The sequence below is a fragment of the Nipponia nippon genome, unplaced genomic scaffold (genome assembly GCF_047370975.1).
Source record: "Nipponia nippon isolate SJK-2023a ecotype South Korea unplaced genomic scaffold, ASM4737097v1 scaffold_28, whole genome shotgun sequence".
Classification (NCBI taxonomy): Eukaryota; Metazoa; Chordata; class Aves; order Pelecaniformes; family Threskiornithidae; genus Nipponia; species Nipponia nippon.
In genome coordinates this window covers 1,904,101-1,926,144 of record NW_028262345.1, presented here as the reverse complement: position 1 = coordinate 1,926,144, position 22,044 = coordinate 1,904,101, and the positions used below count along the sequence as shown (strand labels likewise).

At 43.3% G+C, this 22,044-nt stretch overlaps 1 protein-coding gene across 11 annotated transcripts in view; it reads right to left on the bottom strand.

Annotated features, from left to right (window-relative positions):
• Nucleotides 1-1,342: 1,342 nt before the first annotated feature.
• PRDM10 (PR/SET domain 10) overlaps nt 1,343-22,044 on the bottom strand; it is a 44,397-nt gene continuing 23,695 nt past the window's right edge. For 10 of the 11 annotated variants that reach the window (XM_087763249.1, XM_087763245.1, XM_087763251.1 and 7 more), the window contains 13 exons: nt 21,826-21,955; nt 19,474-19,701; nt 13,779-14,126; nt 11,750-11,905; nt 10,536-10,715; nt 9,616-9,726; nt 8,317-8,517; nt 7,578-7,721; nt 6,252-6,422; nt 4,822-4,962; nt 3,965-4,133; nt 3,230-3,342; nt 1,343-2,220 (listed from right to left, as the gene is read on the bottom strand). In XM_087763249.1, the coding sequence (XP_087619375.1) occupies nt 1,984-2,220; nt 3,230-3,342; nt 3,965-4,133; nt 4,822-4,962; nt 6,252-6,422; nt 7,578-7,721; nt 8,317-8,517; nt 9,616-9,726; nt 10,536-10,715; nt 11,750-11,905; nt 13,779-14,126; nt 19,474-19,701; nt 21,826-21,955 (2,329 nt within the window). In that variant the 3' untranslated portion in view covers nt 1,343-1,983. Of the gene's footprint in view, nt 2,221-3,229; nt 3,395-3,964; nt 4,134-4,821; nt 4,963-6,251; nt 6,423-7,577; nt 7,722-8,316; nt 8,518-9,615; nt 9,727-10,535; nt 10,716-11,749; nt 11,906-13,778; nt 14,127-19,473; nt 19,702-21,825; nt 21,956-22,044 lie in introns of those variants that run through there. The other variant, XM_087763253.1, reaches the window with a different exon arrangement.

Below are 22,044 nucleotides of genomic sequence, written 5' to 3'. Positions count from 1 at the left end.
GGAGCTCTGGTCCTCATTAACTTGACCAATCTCGTTAATGCCCCAGTACAGTGGTACAGCAAGAGAAGCTAAATCCCAGGCACAAATTAATCCACTTTTTGGCAAGTCACTTCAAAGCTACCTCAAAACAGTTCTGAGCTGGCCAGTGTTTTCAATCTGATTTATTCTACCACGCACAGTCGCTATTTCCATGCCATATTAACAGATATGTTCATTACCAAAGCAATACCTGCTACAGGGCTTTGCCCGCAGGTCGGCAGACTTCCTCTTGTCCAGTCTGAGTGTGAAATTCTCTCGTGTCTAAGAGCTTTAACTGCCTAAGGCCCGATACCACAACCTGTAAACACCTGTAGCGCTTACTCGCACAGGTAACCCTCATCTAAATCTGTGGGAATACTTCCAGGGAAAAAAAAGAGAGTCCCACATTCACACTCAGTGCAGCACAAGAGAAAACACATCAAAAACACCTCTCTGTTCTTCAGTCTCAAGGGCCATGAAGACAAAACATCCTTCTTTGTTTTTGTTTTATAAATAAACGTATCCTGTTATGCACAGACATTCTGGGATGAGGTTTCAAGCAGAGTGAAAGGAGGTTTAGACATACACAGTATATCCCATCAGCAGTCAATGGAGTTGTTGTCATATTCTTGCAAATACCAGAACGCATTAAATAACCAACCAACCAGACCTGCGAAGGAGAATTACGTAAGGGAAAAAAAAAAAAAAAATTACACTGCCTTAAAAGATAAACCTTCTCTTTCCCTTTCTCCTGGTCCCTAAACATAACATGAATTCTGTACATAGACCAGGTCTACACCAAAGCAGGCACCCCTCACAGATGGCTTTCTGTGTCCCATAAATAGTGGTCCACTAGCATGTTTCCTGAGTCCAGGGCTGGTCATTTTACAGAACTGTCCAAAGGAATTACAGTGCATTGTTAACAAGGTATTTGGAAAATCAGAGTAACCAACTCTCCATCCAGTCTTCAAGGGGAAAAAAATATGTCCACTTCGAGGTGGCAACAGAGACAACCACGCTGCGTCCTCGCGAAGGTGTGCTCCTGTACCCTCATTTTCTCCTGGCACAACTAGCTTTAGGTCACAGCAGAAGCTGCTTTGCAGGCTAAGCTGAGCCTTTTTCTGTTTACAGGCAAAAAGGCGATTTTTCCCTGCAAATACAGGAGGGGAAAAGGGACAGCAGTGGCTCCGTACTACCCTTATGTGCTACTACGGTTTCGATCAGTTTGTTCCAAACACGGGTTTAAGACTGCGCTTTTTGTTCTTTCTGGAACTGCCTGGTAAAATGGGGCGGGGCAGACAGCACATAAACAGTTCTCGAGGGCTGGAAAAATAATAATTTAATGGACTGCTTCGGCACATCTTCACAGCTTCATTGTTATATCCGTCCCCGCGCACGTACGCAAGGAGCCACCGCTTTGCTGCTGCTGCTCTCTTTCTCCAGGCAGTCTGCTCGCATTGAGCTGGCGTATTCCCTTTCACCGTGGCTGCTGAAACAGACACAGGAAGCAGTTCTGCCATTTTCTGGCAAATTTACATGATGTCCTCCTGTTTAACGGCTCCTATTAAAAATATACATACAACATAATCTGCCAGTTAGCCTTCAGTTAGGCAAGCTTTCTCTCATACAATTGAAATAAAAAGTTCTTTACTGGAGACACTTCCAAAAAGGAAAAATAAGGGTCAGCAGACATGCCAAAAATAAAGTCCAGAGCAAGCAGAGGTTTCACTTCTCCTCTTGTCCTTTTTGTTAAAAGCTGCATAAAATAGCATCCCAGAAGGATTTGGAGGGTACTTCTTCATGGTCACCGGGACTTAAACCCTCTTAAAGCATTAACAAGAGCTCCAAGATTTTAGTTGAAGTTAAGTGAGCGTATACTTTAAAACATATTGAGCTCCAGGATACCCATGCGTCTGGGCTTTCGGGGGAGGTGACAAGTACAGCCAGTGACACCGCAAGGCTTCTTCATTCGTGTTCTGCTGAGAAAGTTCTTGGTTTAGTGATGTGCACTTCGCTGCCGCCGTTGCCGTTGGTGGTTGTAGTGATGATGTACTGGGTGGTTTGCTGCTGACTGCTCGTCTGCGATTCCAAGGTATCCGTGTGGGCTGGTGGCTGGGAAACGCCGACTTGTACCTCGCTGGAGAGCGAAGGGTTTTGTTTGACATCCAGATCAGGCTGCCCTTCGGATATCACATAGTGAGTCTGTGTGGGGAATATAAAAGATAAATAATGGTTTCATCTTCTGTAACTTTTCTGTTCTAATTAGTCTGTAACTTTCCTGCTGCTGTGCTGGAAGACATTTTGGTAGGAACTAGGAACTTTGAAATCAAGTTGTATTTTATTTAAATGTATTTGAGAGCAACATAACCCTTGTCCTTTGTTGGACTACTTTGCATTTGGTTAACTTGCAGACGGTTAAACTAATTACACAATTAGCCCATCACTACGAATTAAAATAGCAATTTTTTAATACAACTATTCTGAAAGTTTTTTCCATTTTCCACATGTTCTAGCAGAAGTTGCATTTCCAGCGTCCAATATCAATGCAGTACAACAGCCTGCTTCTAAGCTAGACTGCTTACTAGGTGAGACAGCAGTAACTCTTTGATAGCTTTCTGTTATCCATAGGATTACAAAGTAAGAAATGTTTCCAGAAACTGAAAACATGTTCTGAAATTTGGCTTAATGGATACAGCTTGCTCTTCAGTATTTTTAAGACTATCAATACCACTAAATCATACCTTGCCCTGCACATGTGACTAAGCGGGCCTTGTAAATGGCTAGATGCAGAAAACTCTTTGTAATCACCACATAAAGGACTATGATGCTACTTCAGAAAAAAAAAAAAACAAACCAACAGATCTTTTCCTTGAAACTCATGGGATTATTTCCTGCCTTCTGTAACCTAAAGTTTACAACATTACTAGGTTTGAACAGTAGCACTTTTCTCCTTAGCTTATGGCACAACACATCATATAATTTCTCAGCTGTTTCGCCTATAGATTCTGCCCAGCAGGGAAATCCCCACAATTGTTACAGAAAGCCAATGCCCTTTTGGACTATACAGTCTGATACCCCATTATTCTCTATTCTCTGTGCCCCAGTCATTGCTTTGGCACTCCTTTAACCTTCAGACTGAAGGCTTCAAGCCTGATACATTGTTCTGGATTTAAAAAAAAAAAAAAAAAAAGGCCATGATTGTTTTCCTTACCTGAGTAACTGCTTTCACTTGCCCTGTGTTGACAGTGGTGACCGGTGTACCAACAGCGGTCTCTGTGATCACGTACTGGCCCTGGGGAATGGTCATCATCTGAATCTCAGATGCTAAAAAATGGAAATTGAAGAACCAAGACCTTCAGTCAAACTCAAAGACCACCTTGAAAGATAATGTCTTATGTCAGTAAGATTTCAAGCCTGAAACAGTGGCTGTTGAACAGAAATTCAAGTACTGTAAAGCCTTGTAAAACTCTACAGGCCTCAACAGAATTATGCCAGCTAACATCAGCTGCAGATTTGGCAATTCATGCCTAGACAACGCATCCTGTTCTCGCCCAAGAAGTCACAGAATTACCATCCAGAGCTGCGCGGACTGAGAAATTGTTTCATGTCACCCTCATCTTCTGTACGATTCTTTCAAGCATCCACCCAAATTTGAACAAGCTGCTACCCAACACATGGATTCTTGCTGAATCCAAGTTCTTTGGAATAAAGGAGCCCAGTCTGCCTGTCCAAACCATGTATCAGATAATTATGGACCTCCAGCAGAAAAGCTAGTACGACCATTTTCATTTGTCTAAAACCATTTGTTTTCTTAGACCTCTATGAATATTAATCACAACGCTTAATGAGGTCTGAAAATACTATCCTGTTTGGTAGCTGGAGAAATGAAGCACACCAGTCCCACACACTAGCCAGACTACTAGTGAGAGCTACTGCTGACACTTACAATAGCTCCGAAATGAGTTCCACGTGCTGGGAAGATACGTGTGCTGAACTGAAGACCCTTGCTGCTGCTGGAGGGCTTGGTTTGGTGTAGGTGTAGTTGTCTGCATCTGCGAGGGGCTGAGTTCCTGCTGAGATTGTTGGGAGGAGGGACTCAAAGGCTGACCCCCAACCTAGGGGGGAAAAAAAAAAAAAGCATAAGTGTTCTTAATGTACTAAGGATTGCATACCTCTGTACTGTTACAAACATATCCTTCTCATTAAGGGAAAACACAGGGGCAGGTGGCAGGTTCTATAGCCTATCGAGCACAAAAATGACAAAGCTCTCCTCCAGCTTGCTTCACTCTATGGTTAGTAAGCACAGATCAGGACACTGAAATAGAGACGTTGCTTGCCAAAGGTTACATAGCAAGTCTGTGGCAGAGAACTGAGATGAGAGGCTAAATACTACCCAACAGCATGAAGAGCTGAAATATTTGAGGAATGCCAGTTTCTATTTACATCTTTCAATTGGCTAACTTGACTTAAGCTGCAAGTTTGTCTGTTCCCAGCCATTTAGCTCTACCATGTATATACTGTTAGGGGGAAAAAAAAAAAAAAAAAAAGAAAACAAACCCCCCCCCCCAAAACCCCAAACAAACCACACAACAAAAAACCCAAACAAAACCACAGCAGAACACCCCCATACACCCTAGGAACATCTGGGAACTACTTGATGATCTCAGAAATGTTCATGTGAGAGTTATTTCATGTGTGGTCCTTTAAATGACATAGAAAAGTATCTCCTGCATCAGTGCATGTAATATGCCAGCTGAGCAGACTGGTAGGGAAAACATTTCCTGCAAGAGTAGAGCGAAATACCTGTGATGATGACTGAGTTGCCGGCGATGGCTCTGTGACCTGGATGTGCTGCACCTGGATAGCATGCTGGGTGTATGTCTGGGGGTCGTGAAGCTGCCCAACATCCACTGTGGAGTGCTGGGACTGGTGAGGTGAGGTAGCCTGGGGGGCAAAGATAAAGAAAAAAAAAATCAAAGCAGAGGTGTATACTTCAAATTCTTTGCAGAAGCAGCCATGTAAACCTCTTCTGTGATACAAGGTCTGGAACAATGAGGTATGAGCCTTAGCGAGGCCACGGAACACTCCTTGTTCAAGCCTGCGTTCGCCCTCTTTTCACTCCTGGGAGACAAAGAAGTACACTTAACATGTAATGGCACCGAGACGGTTCCATCTTGGTGATACCAATGAAAAGGGCTTCCCTAAGGTCATGCAAGCTGCCTGTGGCAGAGGCTGGACTCAGATCAAAGGGTCTGAAAACCAGGATTAGTGTCACCATGGGACCATCTTTCTTTGGAAGCCTCTTTCTATAAAATGTATACATACTCAAGATCTGCATATCCAATACTGTAGTTTGACATAACTCTGTATTCAGACAAGTGCTTAGAGTCTTACTGATTAAAGGCTTTTTTGAGCAACACTGGCTAATGGTACCACTTGGAGTAATTTAATTACAAGTCTCAGATCTTGATAAAGTTAATATTAGTTGCAGGAATCAGTATTCATGTTCTTGTATTGTTAGAACAGCCACAGTCAATATTAACCGGGGCCGCTGTTTAGGCCTTTATTAACCAAATTCATAACCTAATTTGTAATGAGGGGCCAGAGAGAACATGGAATTTCAGATTCCACATACAAACACACAGTAGTTTCAGCTTCACCCGGTGGATAATGGATTTGAAGGCTACAGCGGTTTCTTACAGCTGCCCGAGTTATTTTCCTCAGCTCAGTTACTCTAGTTACACTGTTTTTATTTTTAGGAGGCTGTTGAGCATCACAGAGAATGAATATTCTAATAGATGATATGAAGGGAAAAAGCAAACGCTTTCTGTACTTACACATTTTGGCTCTGGCTCACTGAGAACAAGGAAGTACAAATTAGTCTTCTCAACTGCAAAAATGGGTCACCCACTGACCCACTTTTCCAGTGGCTGGAAAACCTTCCTAGAGCAGACTTGAGCAAAGGTGCCCAGACGGGTAGAACTAAATTAGGGCTGTGTTGACATGTCTCCAGCAAGCTGATCAAGACTGGCAGAATTATTTATGCCCAATACACGATGCTTACAGTGGAAACTCTAAGCATTACTTATCAATTTATCCATTAAAAAAAATAGGTCTGCACCACTTCTCATAACTATTCCTTAGCAAACTTCCGAGCGCTACAGCCCCAAGAAAACACAGGCTTGATATGGAGGGGGTCAAAAGCACATCAAGTCCCCCAACAGGTTACTCACCTGGGCCACTTGAACAACCTGCAGCTGTATGTGCTGGGGCTGCTGCAAGCCCGTTGTGGACTGAGACACAGGGATGTACTGGATTCGCTGGTAATCTCCCTGGGGAGTTCGGTAGTCTGTTGTGAGGGTCTGGGATATCTCTGTCATCGCTTGTGTCAGTAAATCTGTTGTCTGAGCAGGTAGAGAGAGATACAGAGCATCATCACATACTGTCTATTGGATTGAATACTTTTGCAGGGCTATAGTTCTTTTCATCACACTGAATCTACACTTACCGCATTGGGCCTACTCATTTATTTACAAGAGCTTAACGGGTACAGAAGATGGGGTCATAAGCAATCAGCAGGGACCGTGCAGTAGGATTTCTCTCTTCTGTCTAAATGCTAGTCAGGACTATTAAGGGCTACCTTAACATACAATAATAATGACATTAATCTTCTGACTTAACAGTATTCTATTAGACAACAAAAATCCTGCATTTGTAAAAAGCTGCCTTAGCTTCCAAGTCAAAAAGCGCTTCTCAGACATATTCTACCTTTCCCCCCACACCTGCCAGAGTGATACTTTTCTTGACCACTGTATTTCTAAAGCGTGTAAACACATTTAGCACCTAACTAATCAGGTTTAGGAAGCCAACAGCATCCCGATTGCATCTGCCCATTTTCAAGCAAAATGGTCTTTTATCCCATTTCAGTCTTCAAATAGGAAGTTTTAAACTGTAGTTATTAAAATTTTTAAAACTATGCAGCATCCCAGCACCACTAAAAGACACAAGACTGATTTTTCTAGTCTCAGCTTTCACTTCCGTAGCAGCTGATGTATTAACAGTGGAGAGATCAGCTGCTGGAGGTTCGTATCGCTCAGTTCTGCACTATCCAAAGGATTACAGAAAGATTTTTGCCTCCTCTGAACAGTTTGATCCCGTCCCCAGTCATTGTTAAACACGTCCTCTTGATCCCAAGGACTTGCAAGCACCTCAAGAGAACAGTCTCAGTGAAAATCCACAAGATGTGTATTCCTGAATTAAGCAGGCATGTGTGAAAGTATTACGCGGAGTCAGGAGCATATGGGTCTGAATGAAAGGAGGGAATGGAGTAGGGAAAAAAAAAGACCAATGCTTAGAGCTCCAAAAAGAGAAATACATAGTTGCTTGGCAGAGCAAAACTACAACACACAGATTCAGGAACAGAAGTGATCTCAAATAATGTCCTAACACACGCTTCAAAATGATGTCTGCCAAATAAACACTAACACTACTATACCAGAGGGCTTCTGTTCCGTTTGTTTCCCTCCATTGGCCTGATCTAACGTGTCTTGAATCCTTACCACAACAGTCTCTCCGGTAGTGCTGTCGGTGGTCAGAACGGCAGGAGCGGAACTGATGACAGCCGTCGCCAGCGGGGCATGTATTGTGTTAGGGAGCTGAGCAAACTCCGGGTGCTTCTTGCGTATGTGTTGTACCATCTTCGTCTACAGAGAGGTGGCAAAAGAGCATTAGAAAGATGGTCAGCCACTCCGCTTTGGGCCAACTGAAATCAAACAGCCCTGCGGACTGCAGCTTTTAAGTCTTCCTCAGTAAGGCAGCACCAAGATTCACACTACGGGATGCTCTCGTCAGCAAGAAGGAAACAAGGATCACAAAGTTGCTGCTGATTAGAGCTATCTGATACTGAAATATTGCCCCAAATGTCACAGCCTGTAAGCTTTTTACCCCAACACAGACAGATTGGGGACCTTTTCAGAGGTCACCTTTTCTGCACTTTGTTTCCCTACTCCTCTCCCTTGTCACTGCCAGTAAGCAGTTTCCAAGCTTTTCTGTTTGTGACCGCACTCTGATAACATTTCCATTTCTTCTTTCAAGCTCATGCCCTCTATCTAGGGAACCTTTTAGCCATAAAACGAGCAGGCTGTCCCTGTATCGTCAGCACTCAGCATGAAACCAGCACTCTGACTCAGAATAAAAGAGCTCTGCTTGCGGACTGACAGATGACAGAGACCATGGTATATAAAAAAAAGCATCACCAGGGAGAGGCTGTCTTCTGAGGGTATGAGACAACTCCCGCACCTTACTGCTGTACTGCTTGGAACAGTGAGGACAGCAGACTGGAGGGGTGGCTATGGTGCCTGTCAGCTGGGTGTGGGTGCTCAGCATGGGATCTGGCTCTCCTGGGCCCGCAGGGCGCAGTTTCCGGATGCTTGGAGGTAGCTCAGCACCAGGATGGTTCTTCAGGATGTGTGCTTTGCGTTTGCTGGCACTCTTGTACACCTGCAGGGTAAAGATTTGGAATGAAAACGGTGTAGTCCTGATGCCTGTGCAGAAAACAGCTACCAGTTATCTTTGTCTGGAAGGTTGCTTTAGACAATATGTTTAATTAAATCCCCAAACAATTACAACATAATGCATGAATATACATACACCTTCCAGTGTTTAATCAACCCGTAAAAGCAACCCCTTTTTGTGTAGCATGCAGAAGCCATTTAGAACACGTTGTCTGCCACAACAAAGCAAAGCAGGACAGGAAGGTAAGACAAAAAAAAAAAACAACCCAAAACTTTTTTTGCCTGATACTTAAAGTTCAAATCTCAGAGAAGCCATTGACCACCAAAGTTATAATTTTTACCATGTTAATTTGTCATGAGGGTTGGTGCCTCCACTCTCACGCAAAGCATCCAATGGTTTTAATAGCCTTCAGCAATCAATATATTTTAAAATTCTTTTTAGGCACATCAAACGAATATTCTGCAATATTAAAAACTGTTTTTTTCCCTTTAAACAAAAAGGGGGCATCATGGAAGAACGTACTGAGGATAAGAACAGTTACTCAAAATACACTCCCTGGTAAATAAAGGCCCACATGCATAAAAAGCAAAAGCCAGGGAGTAAGAACAGGAACCCAAAGGCAGCGCAGAAGAAGCTTCAGGCTCCACTGAACACTGGGAATTACTGGCATGTGACTAAGCAAGCAGCTTAAAATAAAAGGAGTTAAAGACTAACTTTTAGAAGTGATACAGAAACCAAACTAAATTAGCGTTCAGGAATCACAGATAGGTAGGATACTTAGTCCTGGGTTGCAAAAAGTGATACAGGACTAAGGCTGGGTGACTGCTTGCTGGATCACAGTATTTAAGCTTCACCAACTTCAAAGACAGCAGAAAAGGAGAACTGCAGTTTTCAATTAGCGTTCAGCTGCCTTGGCCTAAGTGCATTTCATCTTAATTTCTTTTGGATAGTGCTGCAGAAATGTTGCTGGCAAGCACCTCAGAAAAAGCTACAAACCCTGCCAGATGTTCCTACGCAGAGACAAATTGGTTGCATACAGGTCTACGACTCAGCTACCCTCTGAATGGCGATTTCCTTACATACCTTATCACAGTACTGACAGAAGTAATCTCTGTTAGGTTTGATGATGGGCAACGTGAGCTCTGGCACCTCTTCTATTTTCATGTCTGGATGTCTCTTTGATAAATGATTCACCTTCGGAGAAAGAAACAAAGAGAACAAGAGAGCATATTACAGATTGAAGCCAAGCAATTGCTTCGTTTCCTAGAGACGGATAACAGCTAAACCAAAACTGTAGTGATGCTAGCCAGCAGCACCGGAAGCATTTGCTGCTGCAAGGGTTATAGTGCATTCACAGGCAGCTGCTGAAGGTAAACATGGTCTTGCTAGATCTCATTTACAGTTTCTCTAATCAAAGTAAGATGGGAAGGGGTAAAATAGCTTGCCAGAGCTCTCTTGCAGCTCAGAGTGAGGTAATGTAAAGGACCTCTGCCCAAGGAGGCCTTTGCTAGCAGAGATAACAACCCTCATGAAATATTTGCAAATACGATCTCTTGCTGCTTAACAACCTTTACACAGTGGCAGTTACAGGGCATGGCCAGGAGAGGCCCCTCAAGAAGGGGGAGAAAAAAACAAAACAAAACAAAACCCCCGAAAAACAGACAGGAAAACTAAGGCAGTAAGGCTCAACTAGGCAATATATTAATCTCATGGTCTGTTAAGTATGTTACACATCAATCAGCATTAGTGTTGAGATATGGTAGTGACAACCAGACATACAACAGAGGCAACGAAATACGCAAAGGCACACATTTGCTGAAGTGACAAGACACAGTTTTAGAGAAAGATATATAATCTCAACTCAGCTACAAGATTATCCCAGTTTCACAGCCTCTTTGTGTTCCAATCATTGGAATCCCATCTTTATTCCTTAACTTCCCTTAACTATTCATCAAAATCGAGCACAGAAGTTCTAAGAGAAGCTAGAGCACACAGACACTCACCAACATCCCCCTCCGGCGGAAACCCATCATACAGAGTCGGCACTTGAACATGAAGCTTTCGTAGTCAGTGGAAGCTATTCGAGGCTTGAATGTTTTTGAGCGGCTGATTCGATCGGCTTTCTTGGCCTCCCTCTCTGGGTTGTGCATCCTCTGCATGTGCTCTCGCAGCTTGTCTTTCCTCTAGGGAAAGAGCAATCGGGGAGAAAAATGTCAGCACCGCTTCCTGCCTTACTACCTGTTACAAGGAAGAGCCACAATGTAAGTTGTTCAGAGATCTCTTTGGTTTTTCCTCTCCAGTGCTGCTGTGGGGTAGAGTTGCAGGCTCAGTGTCGGACAGCTCAGCAGGAACCCTTTGGGCTTAGGTTTATCCTTCAAACCAAGCTGAGGTTGCTCAGCCACCAAAGTAGGAAGGAGCCAAACTAATGCTAGTTAGCAGCCTCAGTGAGGACGAACCCCTCCACTCTGACTTTTCTTTGAATTTATCTGAAATATTAGTGCTCAATTCTGTATGGCTGGAAACTTGCATCAAATAACGCTCTTGACTGAGGAGGACCTCAAGTCCTACAACGGTACTGAACCCAGATGCGATCCAGCCTCTCTGGACACACACTGCCTAGAATGTGCTTCTTCACCCAAAAGTATCCAGTCCCTCGGTATCCCATAAGAAACAAAGCGACAAGGAGCAGGCTGCTGCCACTGCAGTTTACCTGGCTCACAGTCTGCTCCATCTGTACCGGAGGGATCTGGAAAGGCATCAGGTTGTCACGTGCTGATAAGATGCATCCCACGGACACAGCCATCTCGGCCAGGAATATTGTTAATCCATTGATATCAGCAAGAAGTTTTCTTAACTAAACTGATAAAAGCAATACAACCCAAGCACCTGGCAACCGAGCTGTATAATGACCCAGTCCTTAACGGGCAGATGAAATTTCCTTTGCTATCAAATTATTGGAAATAAGGTCTCATAGATGAGACACACTGTTACAGCAGAGCATGCTGGGGTGGATCTTGCCCCTCGTCCATCAGAAATGAATGTTGTAGCTCACGCACGACACGAAGCAGCGCACGCAACTTGCGGGCAAGCCTAACTAACACGTTTACACGTGTTAGTTCCTTCCACCTTTGAGAGCGTGAACTTGTCTACTGGAAGGAGGGTAACGAATGGTGTTCTCCACGTGTATCAGGAATGATCCAGTCAAGAGACATCTTACCTTGAACTGCTTGCCACACGTGGAGCACAGGAAGTCTTTGCGGTCTGAGTGTCGCAACATATGGAGTCGCAGCTTGTCAGGACGGCAGAAAGCCTTGTCACATTCTGTACACTGGTAGATCTTTTCTGAATGGAAACTGCGTACGTGTTTCTTGACCTAGAATTGCAGATCATAGAAAAAACGGAATTTATTCAAAAGAGAAGAGTGTGCGGTAAGACAGTCTAGGAAACTCTTAGTGAAAAGGAAAAAAAAAAAAAGAGAGGAAAAAGGTTCTAAGAGTTCTCTAATCTGCTTTGGCTTAAAAAGTATTTTATCAGAACAGCTGATATCTTGGCAATAGTTTCTATAAAGCCGTAATGTCTTTGTGATCCATCTGTATGGACAATTTGATTTCCTCAAGACTGATTCTTGAAGGCATCAGCTATTGCACAGTTGAGCTCTTAATGGGCAGCAAAAGTCCATGATGTACCAGTTTTACTGAATCATCCTTGAGTTAACACGTTCATCTGAGGTTCATCATCTTTACTTCATTTATAAGAAATCTAAAACGCAAGGACTAATTCCTTTCAATCAGAGAATGAGCTTGCAGTTACAATTAGCGAAAAAACAAACAAACAAACAAAAAAAACCTTAGACAGAAAAGCATTTGCATGCCATTCAGGAATGGCAGTTACTTTTGCATGCTTTGGGACTATCCTTGACCTCTTTAAGCATCTAGTGGGATTCCCGCGCCCCCCCCCCCCCCCCATAAAGCAACTAATGAAGTTTGACATTTGAAATCCAAGCACTACTCAAGAAATGGATCTCTAATTAATTCTTTACCATCTTCTAATACTAATCATACATGGAACGACTTGGTATCTTTTGCTGTACCACATAAGAGTATTTAAGTAGGCAGCAATCTGTGGTGACTAGACTTAATTATTCACATAGCACCAAATGAAAAAAAATCATCTTTAATTCCAAAATACAGCTGAATAGCTGGAAAAAAAAGCCATGGGACCTTCTTCTGACTGGCTCAGTTTCACAGGGAAGTTTATGGGGAATTAGGTTGCAGCACAGCATTTCTGAGTCATTAACATTTTTCCTTGTTCAACATTTACAGAAGATAAAGGTTTTTTTGCTGGGGTGGAATTATATTAGTAAATCACTTTTCCCCATCCTTTCTTCTTTAGCCTATTGGGTAGTCTATCAGTTCCTATTACTTGACATAAACTGGATTTCTACATTTCAATTTATGTCAGGCAGCTCAGCAAGACATATCAAGCTCTTTGTCCATATGAAGGATAATGAATACGTACATGGTATGTCTCAGTTTTTTCTTACTGAATATCGAAATAGCATCCTTAAATTCTATTAAGGATCTTCTCCAACAGCTCTGCACACTGCACAAAGTAATTACATTACTCACTACTCCAGTGCAACCTCTCCTAAGCAGTGTGCAGAGAAGAGAAATGCAGTACCCAGCTGAAGCCCTGGGGGGAAGTCAGGAAGCAGAGTATCCTGATCTGTTCTGGCATTTCTGCAAGGTGTTCAAATGAATTACCCTGACAAAAACAGTCAAGGGATTAAAAGATATTTGTATCATGTAAAACCACAATTATTTTTTTTTTTTTTTGTTCAGAGTTTTAACGACAAAGGACAAGGTGTATTCAAGTACAAGCTGCATACAGCAAAAGACAATTCCTTGTTGTGCCATGGATCTGTACGGACCAAAAGTAGTCAGGACCTCTGCTTTAGGCATTTTCTGGGGATAAGGGACCACGCCTCCCACAGTACAGTGTCTTCTAATGCCAGGTTGGAGCACCACGTCTGACGATTTAGTGGAAAGAGCACTTCAATGGCATAAGACAACATCTAGCAATGCTTGGTCACTCTTCCTTTTTAATTTCTGACTGACATGGACCCCTTTATCTTGTGCGAATGAACTGACATGCAGCGTTACACAAGAACAGTACTGAAAATTTCATAAACAGAGTGCTTGCAAGAGACCCGGAAAGCAGTGCTTCAAATCAGTATGGCATCTCACCTGGATAAAATCTGGAAAGCGTTTTTTGCAGGTGGGGCAGGTGAAGTAGCCATCATTGACATGGATGGCCACGTGATCTTTAAGCAGATCTAAGCGGTCAAAGGACTCAGGACAGAAAATGCAGGAGTATGTTTTCTGGTCCATGTGGAACTTCATGTGGCTCTCAAGAGCCCCGCTGTTGATAAAGCCCTTGTTGCAGATGTCACAAGTCAAAGGGCAGTTCCCTTCCCGTCCATGAAACCGCAAATGCTGATCCAGTTTGTCCTTTTCGCGGAAGGCCTTCCCACACTGGAGGCATTTGAACGGGCGAAAGGATTTCCGTATGAACAGGTGCTGAAGAGCTGCATTCTGAAAAAAACATCGAAGAGACCATTAGCTTTTGTTATTATGTATAGATTCCACACCGGAATATTTTCAAGATTAAATACACCAGATGATCAGTGAACCTAAACTCCAAAAAAATGCTTACAGATACTGTCTCCATTTTACAGAAGGGGAGGCTGCGTCAGGCAGAAGTTAAGGGATATACCTGCAGTTACACACTGAGTTTACTCTCCAGTCCCTGTTTTTTGCTCATTTAGCTAACTTTTGTCTTTAGGACACTGTAAAGTGAAACTAAGTCCTCTCTGAAGTACAGACCTGGGCCCGAGAAAAGCTGCAATCCCAGCTGATCTTGGGGGATTGGCTCAAAAGTTCAGCCACTATACAAAGGAAGGGCAAGCTAACGCCCTGTCTTTCATGCACGAGCAGGGCTTATGAAATTCCACAGCCCTTGACAAAAATCACCTTCTGCACCAAAGATCACCACAGAGGTGTGCAGCAGTGGTTTAGCATTGCCTGGAAAACTTCTGGTGGAAGATACATTCAGCCTTTTTGTTATTATCAAATAGAAGGATAGTTTCAAAACATTACAGCAGGGGCAGAATGGCAGGTTTACAAGCAACAGGTAAAAACTCATGAGCAATTTGCCTATCTTTGCCATTTAGCATATATTATGTGCGAGAGCCTGAAAACAAAGAAAGATGAAAGACAAACACACTGGTGCCAAATCAAGACGACCTCTGATAGATTCTGTTGTCTGCTCAAAGGGTAGTTGATTATACACAGTCAAAATTGCTTTTCTTGGTATTGCAAGAAACTAAGAAGATTGTGAATTGAGCATAATGCAGGCTGTGCGAACATTCATTTTAAAATTTAATACGCTAGGCTGCTCTTCTCTGTTTCTCTCCACTCCTACTGTGCACAATTTTATTTCTCAGTCCCTGCTTTGTTTTGGTGTGTGCTTTCCTTCAGTCTACCTTTCTGTCACATTTCATCATCGTTATCTCTTCCCTTCCTCCCCTTCCCCTTCAGATAAATGTTATAGAGCCATCCCAGTCCTGATAGCCGCGCTGTCTGCTGGAGGAACAGATGCTGCTGGACATGTCGCCTGTAGAAACTGGCAAGCGTGAGCCGCACCTGCATTTCAATATTGGATGAAAACTTTTATGTTGGACAGTTGCAAAGCTGGAAGTCAGTCATACCTCTGCACGCATCAAATCCCACAGTACAACTATCACCCATACTGTACTGAAAGGACACTGCAATGTTGCCATTTCTCTGCAAGAAGTCTAAGGAATATTTACTCTTCTCCAAAATAACATCTACACATTGGCATTCAGTGACGCTGTCTCTTTTCAGATGTTACACAGAAACTACGTCACAATAGTTAGAGAAATAGCGCTAGAACATTACTGGCACCTGTGCTTACACATGTTCAATATTACGTACTTCTCCCTGAGACACATTCAAGACTTCTGCAAACAGATTTCCTTGGTTTCCTCTCTCCTTTTCTTGTGGGAATGTCTGGGTTGACATTTGCTGTGTCCCTCAAGCGTCTGCCCACAGCTGACACTGAGAAAGTAAAGTTAGGAGCTTTTCTGCTGGAATGAGGGAACAGCTTGGGAATACTGTGAAATGCTGTGCTAGCGATTAAATTAGTGAACCTGAACGATCCTTTTCACCATCTGAACTGCAGAGGGAAACCTATACTTTCATTCCAGACAAAGGAACATGAGAGCAACTGTTTGGCTATAGAAAAGCTAACAGTCTCGTACAGGAGCCCCAAGTGAGCCCTCCCATGAACTGTCGCCATCGCCATCTGCATTTTACAAGCGGAGAAGCGGAGACAATGGGAAATACAGGGATCTGCTGTAAATCACAGCGTGAGCTGGAAAGATAGACATGTGCTGTGTAAAAATTAACATGTTGCTTGGAGTCCAAAGTATACAGTTTTCCTCTTAACTACAGGGGTATGCCAATAAACCAAGTAGTTGAAGAGATGCACTTCAAGGTCTTAACTCCACTATTCCTGTACTTTGCTATCTGTAACCCCCAACAATCTGACTGCGAAGATAGCAGGCCAGACTTCTACACCATGTAGATCAACATAGTCCCATTACGATCCCAAAGGCAACAGAAGGGCGAAACCCTTTACTGCTCTTTGGTTAGATAAACTATCAACTATAAAAACGGAAAAAGAGAACTAAGTGTTGTCTCATTAACTGATAACATTGATCCAGTGCAAACAATTGCATCAACAAATCCTCCAAAATTTTAAGATGGATATTATAGTATTTCATCCAAGCAGTTGTCTCCTATAATATTCACCTTAAATTTGCAATGAATTAGTATGAAAAGAACTAGAAGAATGCAAGTTGTTATTCAGATAACACTTAGTTCTGGACATTGGTTGCTTAAAAAAGAACAGATGTGACAATTTACGATGCAGGGTCAATCAGGAGACAGCAAACAGAAGTTGGACAAAACAACATGGAAGGCGATGTTGTTACGTACCATTCTATTAGATACAGCAAAAACCCAACGAAACAAAAAAACCAAATCAAACCTACCTGCAGCTCCAGCTGAGCAGGCAGCATTGAGGGAGAGAAAAATACTTATGTTATGCAATGGCCTTTAAAACAGAAGCCTTGACTTCTGCCATAGTCACGCTTCTGCGGGTCACTACGAGGGCCAGCTCTTCGAGCTGGAGTTTACTCTTTACTTAGGCAAAACTCCTTTGAGGTTTTTGCCTCAGGAAACACTAAGCAGATCTTCAAGATTTACCCTGTAGTAAGTAACTGCCCAAGGGGAGTTAAAGGGCAAAGATAAAAACCACAGATAATCTTGAAGGTGTTTTGTGACCTTTCATGTTTTCTCAGAGTTGATTAATAATGATGTAATGCATACTGCAGAGCCCCAGTGAGGATGAAATGCTTTTAGCAGAAAGGAATAACTAGGGCAGGATGACAACAGGGCAAGGATTAGAACAGTGAAAAAGTTAATGAGCGGGGACTTCTTTTTAACCTCATCTTACTGTTTTTACTCTTCTTCATACAACCAGTTGCATTTCTTTCAGCACGAAGGAAGTGACTGTGCTTTCCAAATCATACCCCTATCCCTGTCAGTTGCTTCCTCTGAGTAAAGCAGTCACCTACACAAAGGACATTTTAGGATCAGGTCTGTATGTAAAAAAAAAAAAAGGCAATTTGGAAATGCAGATGTTTCTGGGATCAGCCCATAGACACTCTGGACACTTCCCAGAACTAAATTAAAAACAAATATTCATTTTGGCTGTGGACCACACGTTCCTCTAATTTGTTAGAAGACTATCTTCAAGTGTAGGTGTATCTCTTTTCAATACTAAGGACACGACTGCCATATTTAAGGTCTGATCTCCAAGGAAACTCCACAGGCTCTAAAGCAGAGGCTGAAAAACGACTGATCCTATCAGGACTTGAACCCTGGGGCACCAGAGATCAGTGCTTCCAGCTAGAATGAAAGCACTCTCCGAGCATCACTGCGTTAAACCTTAGAAAAGTTGAAGCAATTCACAATGAATTATTGGTTTTCAAAATTAAGCCCTACATGAGTAATAAGGAAGAACTAGAGCTACACAGGTCTCCAGATCGTAATCAGGAGCCAAGACTTTCTCCCTGTTCTTGGGAAGTTAATGATGTACTGCACATCTTCAAACCAAACGTTTGCTTGCTTATAATGTTAAGTGCATGTTATTAAGAGAAGGTGCTGTGAATAGTTGAATTGAATGAGTGCTCATAGGGTGCTAGAGTTTGCTGTGCTTTTTCAGTGCTTAAAAAAAATAATGCTTGCTAGTTTACTCTTATCTCAAGTTCTCATTGCTCAGTCTGATGCAATATGGAAAGGTCCTGTGCAACCATCCATCTGCCATTCTGCCAGTGCCCCTATCTTGAAACATCTCCGGGACTCCGCTGAACACGAGCTGCCAGATGTATGGGAAGTTAGGGAGATTTGGCAATACAAACATGTCACCAAGGACTAAACCACCACTGCACTCCTCTTAGTTGCCATCCATTTGTGATGAATTTCCAGGGAACAAAAGCTAAGTCACAAGACAAAGAAGTAACTTCAGAATTTCTGTCCCTTTCTTCCCACATTTACTGTTTAAGATGACCTTAAGCCCACATGTTGGATTCAAGAGTTTGGGGAAACAGTCAACACTTTCTCTTCCCATCGCACCCAGGCCTCAACTTTCCACTGAGGAAGTTGTGGGCTATCATAAGCAGTAAATACCCATGCTCTTTACTGTCGAAACTCAGCATCTTCCTTTTTACTCTGTTATCCACCCTTCAATACATTCAGTAAAAAACCCCCAAGCTTTTAACATATGAAAATCAAATTACTGGTAGACACTTGTCATTCAGAGAGCGCAAGCATTTTACACAGTTAAAAACTCTGCAGTCTTAATGTGCCTGAGCCAAATGCTTCCTTCAAGATATGCTGCTGCATTTATGGGGTAACACCACCACTGGTCTCGCATATATATTGCTATAAACTGAGATCAAAATTTGGCTCAACATCTTCCTATCCAGAACAGTTACTCAACTCTCTCTCTAATCCTTTCTCATCCCCTAAAAATGAAGTCTTACCCCAATTGCAGCTGTTCCTTTCTGTAATCAAAATTTTACACATGGAAGAAAAAGAAAGATTTTAGGCTAAATAAACCAATCTCACAGTGACATGGCTTGAAGGATTATTTGCTTGAATCATTTCCCTCCCACACACAGTAGAGGGAAAAAAAAAAAAAACAAACCAGCTCACCCAGCTGACACAAAGCTCAGGCTCAAAGCGTTTGCTGTCGGTGCACAAAGCTCTTCGCACAGGTTTTAATCTCACAAAGGCAGGCAGGTTTTTCTACCCCAAGAAAGGACTTTACCACTAAACATCATCAACTAAGTGGATCTAAACTGAGGTTGTGGTTCCTCTTTGGCAACTATTTGCAAGACAAGAGTTCCGAGAGACACAGATGGTGCTGTGAACAAGTCATTACTCTGTGCCACAGTACCATGATTCAGCCGGCTGTTGGAAGCACTCCTGCTTGCCAGCTTGGAGGGACTGTGTGTCTATGAAAGAATTACTGTGCTGGAATTGAATCAGCTCCAACTGGTGACCAGCTCTCACTAGCATCTCACGAGATACTAGTTCTTTACATGAGATTCGTCTTCCTCTCAGTGCAAAGAAAATTCCTCGGGATGGGATGCTTTATTCAGGATTTGGAAACGGATACGACAGTGAGAAAAAGAGACCAGCTGGTCCTGGCAGGCAGGTCCGGCATTCTCTGGGTTACAGCAAATGGAGAGGGCGAGAGAAGGCGTGAGCCGCCGTCCTCTTTGCTTACCCTGATACGCTTTGCTCGCCTCATGTCATCTGCTGTCATGGTGCTCTGCGTAGGCACCGTGCTCTCATCATGCTGCGGCTGGATTTGTAGCGGGTGGTTTTCTGACTGCTGCTCCAGTGCCGACTGCGTCTCTGATGGCACTGGAGTCTGCTCCTGCTGCTCCAACCCATTCAGTGTGGCTTGTCCGGCCTCATCAAACTGCCCCTTGCTGGAAAAATGCAGCAAGTCCTGAAATCGCAAATCATACAACCAGTGATTATTCCCCCCACCCACTGAAAAATGCTTTGATAATACTCAGCAGACAACAAGATTTCTACGTATTTAATCACAAACTATAAACAAAATGCGCCTACACTAACACTTTCCTACTGTGTTCCACTGATGCTCTCAGTGGATCACCTCCACCTACAACAACAAGATTCAGAGCGCTAGGGAAGAAGTGCTGCAGGTAGGCGACTCTCTTGGCCATCATACTGTCTGATCGGACACAGACCATCAAAATAACGCAGCTGTTAATAGCCAAGCAAGTTCTTCTGCACTCGTGACCCTATTACTGCTTTAACCAAAGATGACGTAGGCTGACCTGTGAGAAATTAAGACCAAAGTGACTCACACAGACCAGGGAAAGGAGAGAACTTCTGTCTCGCTGAAATTGTTGTCACTTTGAAACATTATCATGTATTACTTCTGCAGTGCCTTCTCCTTTCTAACAAACTAGCTGGAGTGCTGAACTGGAGAGTGACAAACGAGGTCATTATACCGTGCACTGTGTGTTTTGCTATCCAGTTTCTGAGCTCTGCATACTCTCATCTACCCAGCTGCATACATCACTTATTTATCACACAAAGCTGTTTTCCTCCTTTTTTGCATTAGCATAAAAGAAAAGGGAGGGTGTTGGGAGCAGGAAGCACATATCGAATTTCTACATTCTTTCTCTATAAATTCCAGTAACTCCTCTGGGATGGAATCCTCTCGTAACATGAGAAAAAAGCCGTAGATCCTTCCTTGACATCACTTAATGCAACTAAGGAAACTTAAAAGCACAAGCTAGGAAACAGAGCGCCAGAAGTATACCAGCTCAAGGCCGGTACTGTCAAAGCACAAAAGCAGGTGTGGGAGCAGAAAAACGAGCGCAGCTGTTATAAACCGCGAGTCCTTACCAGATAGAGACACTTAGTAGAGCAATATACCAGCCAAAGGTCTGGTCCTGGTCTAGGTGGCAGGTTTCACATTTGCTGACACTAAACTGTGCCCGCAGGATCCCGAGTCTCAAGTTCTCAGGCAGATGAACTCACGCCTCGTCATTAGCGAGGCAAGCAGACCTCCAAAGGCTTGGGACATAACCACAGCCCTGCTCGACTGTAGACACACGCGAGCTCGCTCTGGGCCATGCTCCAAGCCGGCAGGATGTGAGCCGCCTCCAGTCCAGAGGCCATTCAGACACATTAGCACGGGACTGCAAGCCCTGTCTCTGCAGAGTTAAAAATTTGGGAACAGCATTATGCTTACTTGTCTAAATGGAGCTGGCTTGGGTCACGTCAGCTTGCAAAGAGGGTGATCTTGCTACTGCCTGCACTTAATGCAGCATTTAGGGCAATTCTGCATACTCAGAAAATGAGCGGCAGGCATTCACAGGCAACATATACGTTCCTCCCTCTGAGTCAGCACTGAACCATGACCCAGTGAGATGCCAGAGGAAAATTACTGCTCCAGATAGCAGCTTGCAACTAAGTCATAAAACAGAGCCACCGATCCCTCGTGTCACCTTTCATGAAAGGACTTGGTGGTAACCTAAGCATGGTCAGCATCAGGGAGAATTTAGCCTTTTCCTTAGATAAATGCATCGCATTAGATCCCTACAGAATATAACCAACAGTCACCAGCAAGAGAACATTCTGCAATAAGAATGCCTACAGGAGGCCCTTTTGTTAATATTAAAACATCATAAAGAATCATAGCTCAAACTGATTTAATTCTATCAGCAACAGAGCAGACTCTGACCTCACGTTCCAGAAAGGACAAATACGAACCTAAATTCCCATTACAGTTTTACTGTCTAAATTACTTTTGTGATGCTGCTAAACTGCCGCAATAACCTATCTCACTGCTAAGTGCTTCGGGATGAAAGTTGCTGTAGAAATGCAAGTGATTTTACAGTTTTTCTGGAAGGAAAGTAGTGTGCTCCCCAGCAGAGAATCACAGCTAGCAAACGAAGAATTATTTGGGTATAAATCCAAAGCACACCCTCGATTTGCACCGATGCCCCAGATTATTTTAGTCAAGAGTTTACATCCCACGTGATAGGGTTCCCCCCCCCCCCCCCCCCCCCCTTCCCAATCCCCAAAAATATACCTGCGTCCCTTCTTCACATTTTTCCCCATTTTCACTGGTTACTTCCATACGCATGAATTTGGGAGGGCGCCCTGGGCGTCTGCCTGGTCCAAACCTCCTCTTTCCTCGCCCACGACCTCGGCCTCTGGCTCTGCAGAATACATAGTGCTCCACGTTAGAGACAAAAAGAGACGGATTTGGAATCTCCACTGATTTTATGCATTCTTTCCCAACATCACT